At 32.3% G+C, this 13,651-nt stretch overlaps 1 protein-coding gene across 1 annotated transcript; it reads left to right on the plus strand.

The window, feature by feature from the left end:
- Positions 1-719: 719 nt before the first annotated feature.
- On the plus strand, positions 720-4,855 carry LOC140892343 (binding partner of ACD11 1). The gene is made up of 5 exons (XM_073301198.1): positions 720-827; positions 1,890-2,016; positions 2,922-2,997; positions 4,004-4,117; positions 4,199-4,855. The coding sequence occupies exons 2-5, from the start codon at positions 1,904-1,906 to the stop codon at positions 4,625-4,627; spliced, it is 732 nt and encodes a 243-aa protein (XP_073157299.1). The 5' UTR covers positions 720-827; positions 1,890-1,903; the 3' UTR covers positions 4,628-4,855.
- The last annotated feature ends 8,796 nt before the right edge of the window (positions 4,856-13,651 follow it).

Raw genomic sequence — 13,651 nt, forward strand, 5'->3', positions numbered from 1 at the left:
AAGAATAAAACATCTCCTAAAATATTCTATACGAAATAGAATAAAGAAAAGAAAATAAAGAGATGATCCTTGTTGACTAAAAACGAGAGCAACACAAGCCTTCGATCTTCAATACTCTCAAACCTTCAACGTCGATCAAGTAAACAAGCAACGAACAAGGCTGTGATTCTAAGCTTCAGAAATCTTCAAAGTGTACGCTCAATATTCTCACCAAGCTCTCACTCTTGTTCGTCTCTTATAAAATAAGTGCAAAAAATCCTCCTTTTATTGTTTTTTTGTAAGCGTTGGATCATTGTATTGTTTCCTTGTAAGCGTGAGACTCATATTTCAAATATTAATTCTGCAAAGATATAAAAAAGATCATAAAGATATGAGATAAATAAATATTATGATAAAGTATAATAATATCTCAAATCGATTAACTAAGAAAATAAATTAGTTGAGTTAAAGATAATTTTAAAATAAAAGAATCTCAATCAATTTAAAAACTTATTGACCAAAAAACTTCAAATTCAAAAAAAGTCAAACGACTTAAATAAATATTTTTAAACTTAATAAGAAGTAAATATTCCTTTTATGGTGTGGTGAATGAATGACACGCCATACATTTTTAAAAAAGTGGCTCAGAGGACCAAAAGGACCGATTTGGAATTGTTAAGCTTTAACTAGATAAAATATGAAAGTTTCGGGTGCAATTTGTAATTATTTATTTTCGTCACGAAGCTTCTATAGGATACTTTTAAAGATTTGATAGATCAACCGCTCTTCGTCACGAAAGATCATCTTCAAGCTCCCAAATTACTCCGCAATTTAGAGACAAACAAAAGGTGCGTTGATGAAATTATTTGAATTCTTGTTCATGGAAGGGATTCTGTATCTGTTTTTGTTTCTACTTGTGGTTCTGAACGATCGGGTTTTTTGTTAATTAGATCGTTTTTCAGCTACCCTTTTGTGATTCTTTCATTGTCAATTGCAGGAAGAATTCTGTGTAAAATTTGATTTATTTTGCGAAAATCGCTGTATTTTTTCGATTCTGGATTCTATTTGATTTTGTGATTTTTATTTGTTGAGAAACGAATCTAAGTTGCCTTTACCGGAAGTTGTACTTATTAATTTTATTTATTTGCTTCGTCTTGTTTATTCATTTTCGTGGATGGGAAATTCTACAGTAGTTTACGGCGCATGCCCTTCTTTTGAGGGTTTATACTTCACTGAACTAATTCATGTGGAACCAACAAAGAAATTGAATAAGGAATACATGTCGCTTTGGCTATGCATAATTTGCCTTTAATGTTCTAGGTTGAATTGCTACTTCTCTTTCTGTCAATGTGCAGACCAAGATCCTACCTTTTTAATAATGCGCATTTACGTGGGAATGAAAAGCCATATTCAGGATTTAAAAGCTTCTAGGCCCTTTGCATTGCATGTGACCTTTTCGAAATTTGTCCTGGAAAAAACCCTATTGGCTGTATTCCTTATGATTAATATAAAACCGTCTGGCGCAATAGCCTGAAAGTTGGGAACAGCGAAATTGAGTTGTCTTATATCAAACACCATTTAGCCATGCAAGATATCCATTCATCAAGCAATCATTTTTCGGAGAGACATCATACTAAGACCCCATGGCACATAAAAACTTATAAATGATGAGTGATCTTTGTCTGGGAGTTCATAAAGTATCTCATGCGACTGAGAAACAAATTTGTTAGAACTTTATCCTAGCCAGTGATTCTCGTTTTTTAGATGTTAATTAATTAATATCTTACCCTAGGTTTCAAACTAACAAACTAAATTGTCTGATGTTAGAAAGGCTGGAAATCTTAACAAGGGTGCTTCTCGGTAATCAGAGATTTGAAATGTTAAAGTTAGTAATCATTTTTTTTATTCAGGTTTATCAGTTGAAATGAGTCCAAGTTATATTGTAGAAGTGTCAAGTCTGTCTCCTAAAGTCACGGAAAAGGATGTCTATGATTTCTTTGCATTCTGTGGTGCAATCGAGCATGTGGAGATTGTCAGGTACCCTCCATATTTTAACATCACATAACAGTATACTTTTTGTACTTGATCCTTGTGTCTCTACTTGACATATTCATGTATTTTCAATCAATTCTTCCTCTTGAGTTATCTTTTACTTGATGGTTCTTGTGCCCAATTTAAATGCTGCGGATTTTGGTCAACGAGTTATGCCTGGGATCCTCCTAAAACGCTCTTCACACATGCCTGAACTTAAGGTCTACGTTGTACCACAGGGACAGAAAAGCAATATATTTTTCTATGTTCACATAGTTGCAGGTCCATGTAGTTTAAAATATGTTTACGTGGTGCATGTTTTTGCGCTTTGTATTAGCTTTTCTAAGAACTCACTAAAATGTCTACTGGAAGGAAGTTAAAACCGTGCAGTTTTTTTGCTAACAAGACCTCAGTGGAAACTTTGAGTGATCTGCTCTTGAAATTTAATCATTGCAGGTCCATATAATCTATGATATTGTGTGTGCACATGGTGCATGCTCTTTGTGTTTAGTTTCACTATGCTAGCTGTTTTAAGAACTCACAACAAAAGTAAACTGAAAGGGAGTTTAATTTACTATTAAGAGTACACTGAAATCTTTTGCATGTTTTGATCTTCAAACTTAATCATTCATTGACTTGCATGAAAGCACCTGCCTAAGACATCCCTGGCTGACAAGAGTGAGCCTAATATTCCATAAAATTTCTCAGCTTGCCTATAAGTTGGACTGATGGGGCCATGGTTGAAAAAACATATCTAAAATGAGATATGTTATGTTTATCTTTGCAATAATGCTTTTGAAATTTTCTACCAGATGCTTTTGTTATATAATCTTTGCTCTATTCATTAGTTTCCTTTTGAAGTGTAATAATTGCTTAATTCGATATGATTATGTTGTTAATGGAATCAACAGAGCCGGTGAACATGCAAGTACAGCCTATGTGACATTTAGAAATCCTCACGCTCTGGAAACTGCTGTCCTGCTCAGTGTAAGTTCTGCTTGTATTATCGTACCTTGTGACTAAGGGTTTAATAAATAAGTACAGTCTCAGAGTTAATGTATCTAATGACATCATAATTGCACATGAGAGATTTTGATTTAGTTCGGAGTTGGACAGTATAATACTTTTGTTCCCCATTATTAGCACATATAAAAGTCTAAATGATCCTTAAACAAACTAGTCTAAATGATACTGCAGTTCCCAAAAAACACAAATGCAGGTGTGATTATGGTCTTTTTCTGTTTTATTTTGATATGTGCTTCATAACGTTTAGCCAATCAAAAGTATACTATTCAACTCCCTTCTTCCCGGGACAGCTTTACTATCATGTGGCTGTGGTCCTTTCTCATCAATGATAAATAATAATTTTCACCCATATTTTCCTTTTCGCTCAGCGACTTTATTTTCGTTTTTGGTATGTTCCTATATCATTTTTCTTTAAATACATGGGCTCCCAAAGTACTTACCTGTTTTATAGTTTTAGGATAAACATAATCGAAAGAGACTGTATCTAAGCCCCAGAACAGTGAACAGGATCGGTGAATCCTGAATCTAAAATATTTTTCATGTGGTCCATCGGTGTTGATGTGCAGCATTGACCGTTTTTGAAATCTGAACCTATTTTGCAATGTTCCAATGCTTCTTTCATGTTCTATGAATTTGATGAATTCCATTGTTTGGTCGAGTGCTATGTAGCTTTCAGGTTTATGTCAAAGAGTTCTTGTTTGCTTGCCTAAACATATTATTTAATAAAATCGAGGAATGCTATGATTGGCATGGTTGTATAGGGACTACGCTATACAAATTTTTTGTCTGCCGAATGTCATACATTAAAAATATCATGTCTGCAATCATTTTAGGGAGCAACACTGACATCTAATTTTGCTCGTGTCTTGGTGTTTTTATGTAGTAATTTGAATATGTCGCATGCTTTGTTGTTAGTGATTTGAGGTTCCTTGGAGTCTTACTCACTGATGTTGAATGTTGATATTAGGGAGCAACTATCGTGGATCAACCAGTATGCATAGCCCGATGGGGAAATTATGAAGATGACAATAATCTCTGGAACCGTCCTTCATGGAAAATTGAAGATGATAGCAGTCCAAGTGTGGGTGTCTTTCTTTTGTTATATCTAGACAATAATCTATTTTGGGGATAATTAACGCATTACTTGTACTGATTTTTGCAGCATTCTCAAGAATACAAGACGGTTCCCTCTGCCGGTGAAGCTATTACTCTGGCTCAGGATGTAGTCAAAACAATGGCAGCTAAAGGATACATACTCGGAAAAGATGCATTTGGCAAGGCGAAAGCCTTCGATGAATCTCACCAAGTATCAGCCACAGCGGTGGCCAAAGTTGCTGAATTAAGTGAAAGAATTGGACTGACTGACAAGTTATTTGCTGGGGTTGAAGCAGCGAGAACAGTGGACCAAAGATACCATGTTTCAGATACTACCAAAACAGCCGTTTCTGCTACGGGAAGAACTGTGGTTTCTGCAGCAAATGCTGTGGTCAATAGTAGTTACTTCTCTAAGGGAGCTCTTTGGGTATCAGGTGCTCTGAACAGAGCTGCTCAAGCCGCTGCTGATTTAGGTAATCGTGGTGTTAATAAATAAATAATGCTGCCTACTCAAATGATCTTGATTAAAAGTGTTTTATTTATTGTTGATTTCATTTTCCTCGTGTACACCGGGCTTGGTTGTTTCTGCCGTAGTTCTTTTTGCTAGATACGTGACTGAAAGTACTCAAACGGTGGTTTGTATTAGTTTATATTCAAGGAACATGTTTAAATGGGAGAGATGTACAGTTGAATTTCATAATGTCACCCCGATGTTGTTATTAAAGGTTGCATTAGGATAGATCTGGTTTGAATGCTCAAAACTCGCGTTCCGTCGATCAAACATAACATTTATTTATTTAATGTTTTGAAGGAGTGAGTTTTTTTACAATTGAATTTTGAACCTGAGACCTCTTTTGATGTCTGATGAGTTATTGATCATAATGATTGATTTTTAATCCTTCTTTTGCCTTGTGTTTGGTTCGAATCTTGTCATCTTGCTCCAATCTTTGAGCCCGAGAAGTTTGGTTCGATAAGCTATATTCACGATGTGTTTGGTTCAATTTTTGACTCGTTAGAATATGAAAATCCAATTTTATTGAACATTAACTTCTTCTAAGTTTTAACAACAATAGAAAATATATATATAAAAAAACCTGTATTTGGCATTTTTTCTCTCTAGAAGCATCCTACTGAAACTTTCTATGACATTGTCTTTCTTCCTGGTGAAGATCTTGTTATCTAAGTTCGTTTATCTCTTTTCCTCTGTACTTTACAACTCTTTGTAGAATCTCAACCCAAGGTTAGGTCTTACTCCACTGCCTATCTCAGAATTTCTAGTAACTTAATAACAAAATATTCCTAGATTGAATTTAATTCAAAGTGTTTACAACTTGATTACAATAGCGCAAATCGATCCTTCAATGATCAGATAATATCTTTGAATGTGTGCTTTGAGTTCTCGATCAGTTTTGCTTGGTAAATTGTGAAAGCTTTTGGTAGACTGATATGTGCGATAAAGCGAGTTTGTGCAAGAGTCTCCAAAAGACCAAAACTGATCTTGATGCCTATTTATAAGCTTTGGTGTCAACAGTCATAATATTTGTTTCTTTCAAGTTCTGCCTGTTGCACTGTTTGTATTGCCACGTCAACATTCTTTAATGCAATAGTACAATTTGAGTGTGCGGATGCGGTTTGCAGAATGTAAGTGTGCGGAAAACTTTATCCATTGAGGTAGACTGACATTAACCGATTATTCCTGAAATATTGGTAGATTGACTTCACGTACTTCAATTTAGTGATGAGAGTAGTTGGTGACGAGAGAAGTTTGGCTATGCGATTGAGTTAAAAACGGCAAAAACTTAATTTCCTCAACAAAAGATTTGCATGATAGATAGGATTTAGAAATTCTAGACTCGGTTCAAAAATTTGTTAAACAGGTTGTATTTCTGGAAACAATTGTACATGAATGAATTATTTTTTCTTTTTAAAAAAAATGTTAAATCACTTATTGCGCCCGATGCCTGACCAAAAGTCTGTCAACGTACGTGTGCGCGTTAATATTGTTGATTTGATGGAGATTCACTACAGAATTATAAATGTCGAAATCAATGGTGCAAAGGTTATTGTTTTGACGTTGTCGACATAGTCGACATCTTGTATTTGGCGCCACCATTCTTTACTGATGCCGATGCTCTTAGGCAGGATGTCTTTCTTTTTTTTTTTTTTTTTATGTTGTTATCTCGGATTTTAGTAGGTACATCCAGGAATACATGGATAAAAAACGTCATCTATATGCACCAACCTGCAGAAGAGAAATTTTTTCGTGGATTTTGATGTCGAATAAGGATATCAAATCTATTTGTATAAAAGCATGAAATTGAGGCAGACGATCAGATACTTGAGAACACTTCCTGTTATTCTTGAATTATATATTATGCATAATTTTTATTTACTATGAAGAAGGCATTTTACAGAATACAAGCAAGAAAGCGATCAATGATGTAAACATAGAAAATCTTGGACATCATTTTGTCTTGATAGCGGGACTTGTGTAGGCATGAATATGGGGCGGGACAAGTGTAGGGATGTCTTCCTCGTCCCCATCCCCAACCCTATCATATAATATGGCCGATAAGAACCACCAAATGATACGTGTAACTACTGTTTGAGTTTGGGCGTGTTTGGCAGCTCTCTTAAGTTGGATCGTTGCCTCGATTTTCTACTGAACGGCAGGAGTCGCTAAGAAGCTGGGTTCCTTTAACCTTGTGTTGATTTTTGGCCTTCTGATATGGCCCCTAGCCACACATTGGCTGAGGGAGGGTTATATTGCATTCATATTTCGACGAAGAACACTCCTGAAACGAAAATTGGCTTCCATTGCTTTTGAGGTGGTGGTTCTCTCGCTTTATCTGCTCTGCCCGTCCATTTGTTACAACACCTCCTTGGTGCCTGGGCAATTGTGACACTTGTGTTGCTTTCATGAATATGTAAATATGTGTCTGAAATGGAAGATAGGAATGAATAATTTGCTATCAACTAACATTTATGTGATTGACTATCTATTTCATGGTGATGGAGAACTAGGAGCTGGAGTGCGGTCTCTTTCACCTGCATCTAAGTATTTCTCATTTTTTTGATTGCTTATGAATTTTCTACAGAATTTTGTAAATATTATTTTTTGGAAAATTGTATATTAAATTTTATTTTTTAATTTTGTATTTTAAATGATTTATAATATTAGAAAATTGTGTATTAAATTTTAAATTTTTTTTTGTTTTTTATTTAAAAAAAGACAACGTTTTTAGACCTTTGTCGTAGGCCTTTTAAAACTGTTGTTAAAAGTTGGGTGCCAAAGGAGTTGCTCAAAGATAGGGATGAAAATTTTTCCAGCGGATTCGAGTAACCGCGGGGAAAACCCAAAACGGGATGATTTCGGGGGAGTATTTTTGGATATGGGTTAAGGTTTGAAGATTTTTAAAAATCCCCGCAACATATTGGGGTGGGTATGAGTATGATATCCCCATCATCGAACCCGCCACGGTAATAATAATAATAATAATAATAATAATAATAATAATAATAATAATAATAATAATAATAATAATAATAATAATAATAATAATAACAAATATTTTAATTATCAAATTTAATTAAATCTAAAATATTATAAAAAAAAATTAAAATTAAAAGTATAATTATTATTTGGTTTAAATATATTTTTATGCATTATATATATTACATCCTTTGATAAAGTAATTTTTATACCATAAAAATATTATTTGAATCTCATTCATGTTAAGTACACATATAAACAATTTATATTAATCAATGTAAATGTTTTTATTTAATTCGATAAATTTAGAAATAATATATAATCTTAATAAATTTTTGGTACATAATATTTTCTTTAAAATAATAATTTTGATTGTTAGAGATATTTTTTATTTAAAATATTTTTATTAATTTTAAAAGTTAATATTATAATAAAAAATTTGACCCAAAATAATTTATGTATTTTATCATAAAATTTAATAATAATTTTTATATTCTTATATAATAAAATTTATTAATATCATATATATTGTATAATAAAATTTATTCATAATATATATATATATTTTTGGTTATGCGTACGGGGATGAGGACTTGGTCCCCGCCGGGATGGGGAATCCCAGATAAAAAATTATGGGGATCGGTGCGGGTATGAGGATGGGGTTCGAATTCGTGACGAGGATGGGGACGGGAAAGGCTTCCCCATCCCCCTCCCGCCCCGCCCCATCCCATTGCCATCCCTACCAAGTTCTTTTTATTAATTGTGATCCATTGATTTCAGCTGTAGAGTTGACTGTGCAATTTGAAGAACACATAATGAGTTGCAATATCCCAGATATGGAAGATGGTGTTACTTATGAAAATGTAGAGGAAGATGTGGCAATGATTGAGGAGCCACCTATAAATGTAGCGCTGTCTATAAATCACCAGCATGATATGACAAGTATATTTCCTCACTTTTAAATGTAGCGCTGTCTATAAATTACCAACCTGATGTATTGACAATATGCATTCATCTTCCTTTTATGAATAGTCACTTCAATCTATAAAAAATAGTAATTACTTGGTTACAGTAACTTATTGGGATCTTGACCTGCTTTATTTCAGTTTGTAGAAACTAGCTAGTTGATTTCTTTACATGTTGAGCTTTGATAATTTATCTCATATCTCGCCGTTTTTTTTTTCATTCGTCAATTGTTGTTTGCACTTAAATTGGTCTTATGAAATTTCATAATTCTTGGTTTTATTCCGTTAAGAACCTTAACATCGGTTTATTCATATTAGAATTGTGTTTATTACTTTAAGAAATATTTGCATTACTTGTGTTGCTTCCATGAATATGTGTCTGAAATGTAAGATAGAAATGAATCTTTGCTATCAACTAACATTTATTTGATTGGCTATCTATTGCATTGTGATGGAGAACTAGGAGCTGAAGTGTGCCTCTTCACCTGCATCTAAGTAGAAAATCTCATGTGTTGTTGTACCTTTATTTTATTGGTGTCAGTTCTTTCTCATTTTATTGATTGCTTATGAATTTTCTTCAGAATTTTGTTAATATTATTTTCAAATGTTGGAAAATTGTATATTAAATTTTATTTTCGAATTTTGTATTTTAAAGGATTTATAATATTGGAAAATTGTGTATTAAATTTTAAATTTTTGTTCGGTTTTTTATTTAAAAAAACACAACGTTTTTAGACCTTTGTCGTGGGCCTTTTAAAACTGTTGTTAAAAGTTGTGTGTCAAAGGAGGTGTTCAAAGATAGGGATGTCAATTTTTCCCGCGAGGTTCAGGGAGTATTTTTGGGTATGGGTTCGGATTTGAAGATTTTTAAAAATTCCCGCAACATATTGGGGCGGGTATGAGGATGATATCCCCATCCTTGAATACGCCTCGGTAATAATAATAATAATAATAATAATAATAATAATAATAATAATAATAATAATAATAATAATAATAATAATAATAATAATAATAATAATAATAATAATAATAATTGATGATGTCGAAATTTTACCTTGGGATTCGGTCTGGTAGAATGGATCCACCAACTCATGAAGCAGGTCGGGTCGGGTACCACCGGGCTCTGCACAAGCAACAACTAGGTCAGAGGGAGCCGAAAGTGTTTTCGGCGTGACCCCTCCGATACCTAAGTTAGTGTTTTGAAGGTAGAAGGTATGATGAATGCGAAAACTGACAGATATGAGTGCGTTAATGTAAACGTGAGTGTGAATGATGATGAAAAAGACATAAATAAGATGTGTAAAAAAAGTATATGGGAGGCGTATGAAAACGATACAACTTGTCCTAATAAGGGTTAGAGATCCCTTATTTATAAGAATAGAGTCTCAGTCCATGTAGAATTAAACTATATAACACAACTAGATTTATGCATATCCATGCAATATTATGATATATTTCTAAAATATAAATAAAGATATGATAAAATTTTTATCATATCATCAATAATAATAACAAATATTTTAATTATCAAATTTTATTAAATCTAAAATATTATTAAAAAATTAAAATTAAAAGTATAATTATTATTTGGTTTATATATATTTTTATTCATTGTATATATTATATCCTATGATAAAGTAATTTTTATACCATAAAAATATTTTGAATCTCATTCATGTTACGTACACATATAAACAATTTATATTAATCAATGTAAATGTTTTTATTTAATTCGATAAATTTAGAAACAATATATAATCTTAATAAATTTTTGATACTTTGTATTTTCTTTAAAATAATAATTTTGATTGTTAGAAATATTATTTGTTTAAAATATTTTTATTAATTTTAAAAGTTAATATCATAATAAAAAATTTGACCCAAAATATTTTATGTATTTTATCATAAAATTGAAAAATAATTTTTATAATCTTATATAATAAAATTTATTAATATCATATATATTTTATAATAAAATTTATTTATAATATATATATATTTTCAGGTATGCGTACGGGGATGGGGAATCCCCGATAAAAAAATATTTTTTATGGGGATCAGTGCGGGTATGGGGATGAGGTTCGAATTCGAGACGAGGATAAGGACGGGAAAGGCTTTCCCATCCCCGTCCCGCCCTGCCCCATTGCCATCTCTACCAAGTTCTTTCTATTAATTGTGATCCATTGATCTTAACTGTAGAGTTGACTGTGCAATTATAAGAACACATAATGAGTTGCAATATCTCAGATATGGAAGATGGTGTTACTTATGAAAATGTAGAGGAAGCTGTGTCAATGATTGATGAGCCAACTGTAAATGTAGCGATGTCTATAAATCACCAGCATGATATGACAAATATATTTTCTCACCTATAAATGTAGCGCTGTCTATAAATGACCAGCCTGATGTATTGACAATATGTATTCATCTTCCTTTTATGACTTGTCACTTCAATCTATAAGAAATAGTAATTACTTGGTTACAGTGACTTATTGGGATCTTGACATGCTTTATTTCAGTTTGTGAAAACTAGCTTGTTGATTTCTTTACATGTTGAGCTTTAATGATTTTCTCGTATCTGGCCGGTTTATTTTATTTTTTTTCATTCGTCAATTGTTGCTTGGACTTAAACTGGTCTTATGAAATTTCATAATTCTTGGTTTTATTCCGTTAAGAACCTTAACACCGGTTTATTCATATTTGAATTATGTTTTTTACTTTAAGAAATATTTGCATTTACTTTTGTTGCTTCCATGAATATGTGTCTGAAATGGAAGATAGGAATGAATCTTTGCTATCAACTAACATTTATGTGATTGGCTATCTATTTCATGGTGATGGAGAACTAGGAGCTGCAGTGTGCCTCTTCACCTGCATCTAAGTAGAAAATCTTATGTGTTGTTGTACATTTATTTTATTGGTGTCAGTTCTTTCTCATTTTATCGATTGCTTATGAATTTTTCTTCAGAATTTTGTTAATATTATTTTCAGTTGTTGGAAAATTGTATATTAAATTTTATTTTCGAATTTTGTATTTTAATGGATTTAAAATATTGGAAAATTGTGTATTTAATTTTAAATTTTTGTTTAGTTTTTTATTTAAAAAAAGACAACGTTTTTAGACCTTTGTCGTGAGCCTTTTAAAACTGTTGTTAAAAATTGTGTGTCAAAGGAGGTGATCAAAGATAGGGATGACAATTTTTCACGAGAGGTTCAGAGAGTATTTTTGGGTATGGGTTCGAGTTTGAAGACTTTTAAAAATCCCCGAAAAATATTGGGGCGAGTATGAGGATGCTATCCTCATCCTCGAACCATCCTCGGTAATAATAATAATAATAATAATAATAATAATAATAATAATAATAATAATAATAATAATAACAAATATTTTAATTATCAAAGTTTATTAATTCTAAAATATTATAAAAAAATTAAAATTAAAAGTATTATTATTATTTGGTTTATATATATTTTTATGTATTATATATAAGAGAAAATTACGTTTTCAGTCCTGTAACTTGCATCTTTTCCAATTTCAATCCTATTATAAGTCAATTTACGTTTTTCATCCTGTAATTTGCAATATTTTCCAATTTCAGTCCTTTTCTTTCAAAATTGAATTCTCTCACCGTAAAGTAACCAAGTCCAGTGCCGGAATGCTTAGCTGTAAAATAAATTAGGGAGTTTGACTTTTGGCAGCCCATGTGGCTTTAAGAAACTACACGTAGAAAAATATCATAATATAAAAAATAAAAATTAAACTCACATCATTAATATAGAAACCATTTTTACGACAAACATATTCCAAACAAATTTAAAAACCATAAGAAAAAGCTACTATTTTTCCCAACATCAAATATCAAACCCTACCCAAAATCTTTTTCCCAAATCGCGATGCATTATTTCTGAACTATCAAATCCTCCCAAAACTTTGAATCTGGTTTCTCACATAATCGATGCAACTGGGAAGTCCTCCCACTTGGATAAACTACAGAATATTTCAGTAGCCGAAATTTTTGAATCGAAAAGTTGTTGCTTTAAAATGAAGCTTCCTCCACTGGAAAATGATATATGTGAGTTCGTAGCCGGTTGCTATGAAAATGTATTTATTTTGGTTTGAGTTTTGTTTTCTTGTTTCGTTTTCAATATGCATTTTTTTGTGGTCCATGTGTATTGTATATAATCTTTTAGTAATTGGAATCTTTGTGGGCCTGTCCATTTTAAAAATAACGTTTGACCTTAGACAATGAAACAAATTTGTTGATTTATGTGTATATATGTTCTTCATGTTTACGGTGAAAGTTATTTCTTTAATTGTTTAAGGTATTATTAATTTCAAATGGTGCCGTATACTAACTTTCTGTTCATATGCACCTAATGAAGCTCGAAGGCACGAAAACTCGAGTGAAGAAAGTGACTATGCAATAGAGGATAACATCAGTTTAGGGAAAGAAGATGGAAGTGATGAGAGCACAGATGATGACAATGATGAGTACAATGAATCTTTCATTGAGGTCGATGAAGAATGTGACGATAATTTGCTTACTGCTAATGTGGATTTTGATAGTGAGTGGTGCGGAAAAAATAATGGCTTAGAAGGTGCCTTGAAAATATGTATGGCCGAAGATTCAACCGAGGAGAATTTAATTGATAGTGAGGATGAATTTAAGAAAAGTCTCGAAAATGATGCAAAGAGGTTTCCTTTTTTTAATTGCCTACATCAATATGATCCACATTTTGAGTTGGGAATGATGTTTAGCAACAAGAAGGAATTGAGAGAGGCAATACACTCACATGCTATAAAAAATAGAAGAAGCATCAACATTACCAAAAATGACAAGATCAGAGTATATGCTAAGTGTGCAGCTGAGGAGTGTGAGTGGAAGCTTCATGCATTGAAGCTTAGTGGGAAATGCAGTTTTCAAATCAAGAAGTACATGCCTGAACACACGTGTGATGAATTTGTTTGTGAAAAATCTGAAATCAACTTGGTTGTCTACAAAGTATATGAGCGAAATCAGATCAGACCCAAAAAGAAATGTGAAAGGCTTTAGAACTG

The sequence above is a fragment of the Henckelia pumila genome, chromosome 1 (genome assembly GCF_033568475.1).
Source record: "Henckelia pumila isolate YLH828 chromosome 1, ASM3356847v2, whole genome shotgun sequence".
NCBI classification, from domain to species: domain Eukaryota; kingdom Viridiplantae; phylum Streptophyta; class Magnoliopsida; order Lamiales; family Gesneriaceae; genus Henckelia; species Henckelia pumila.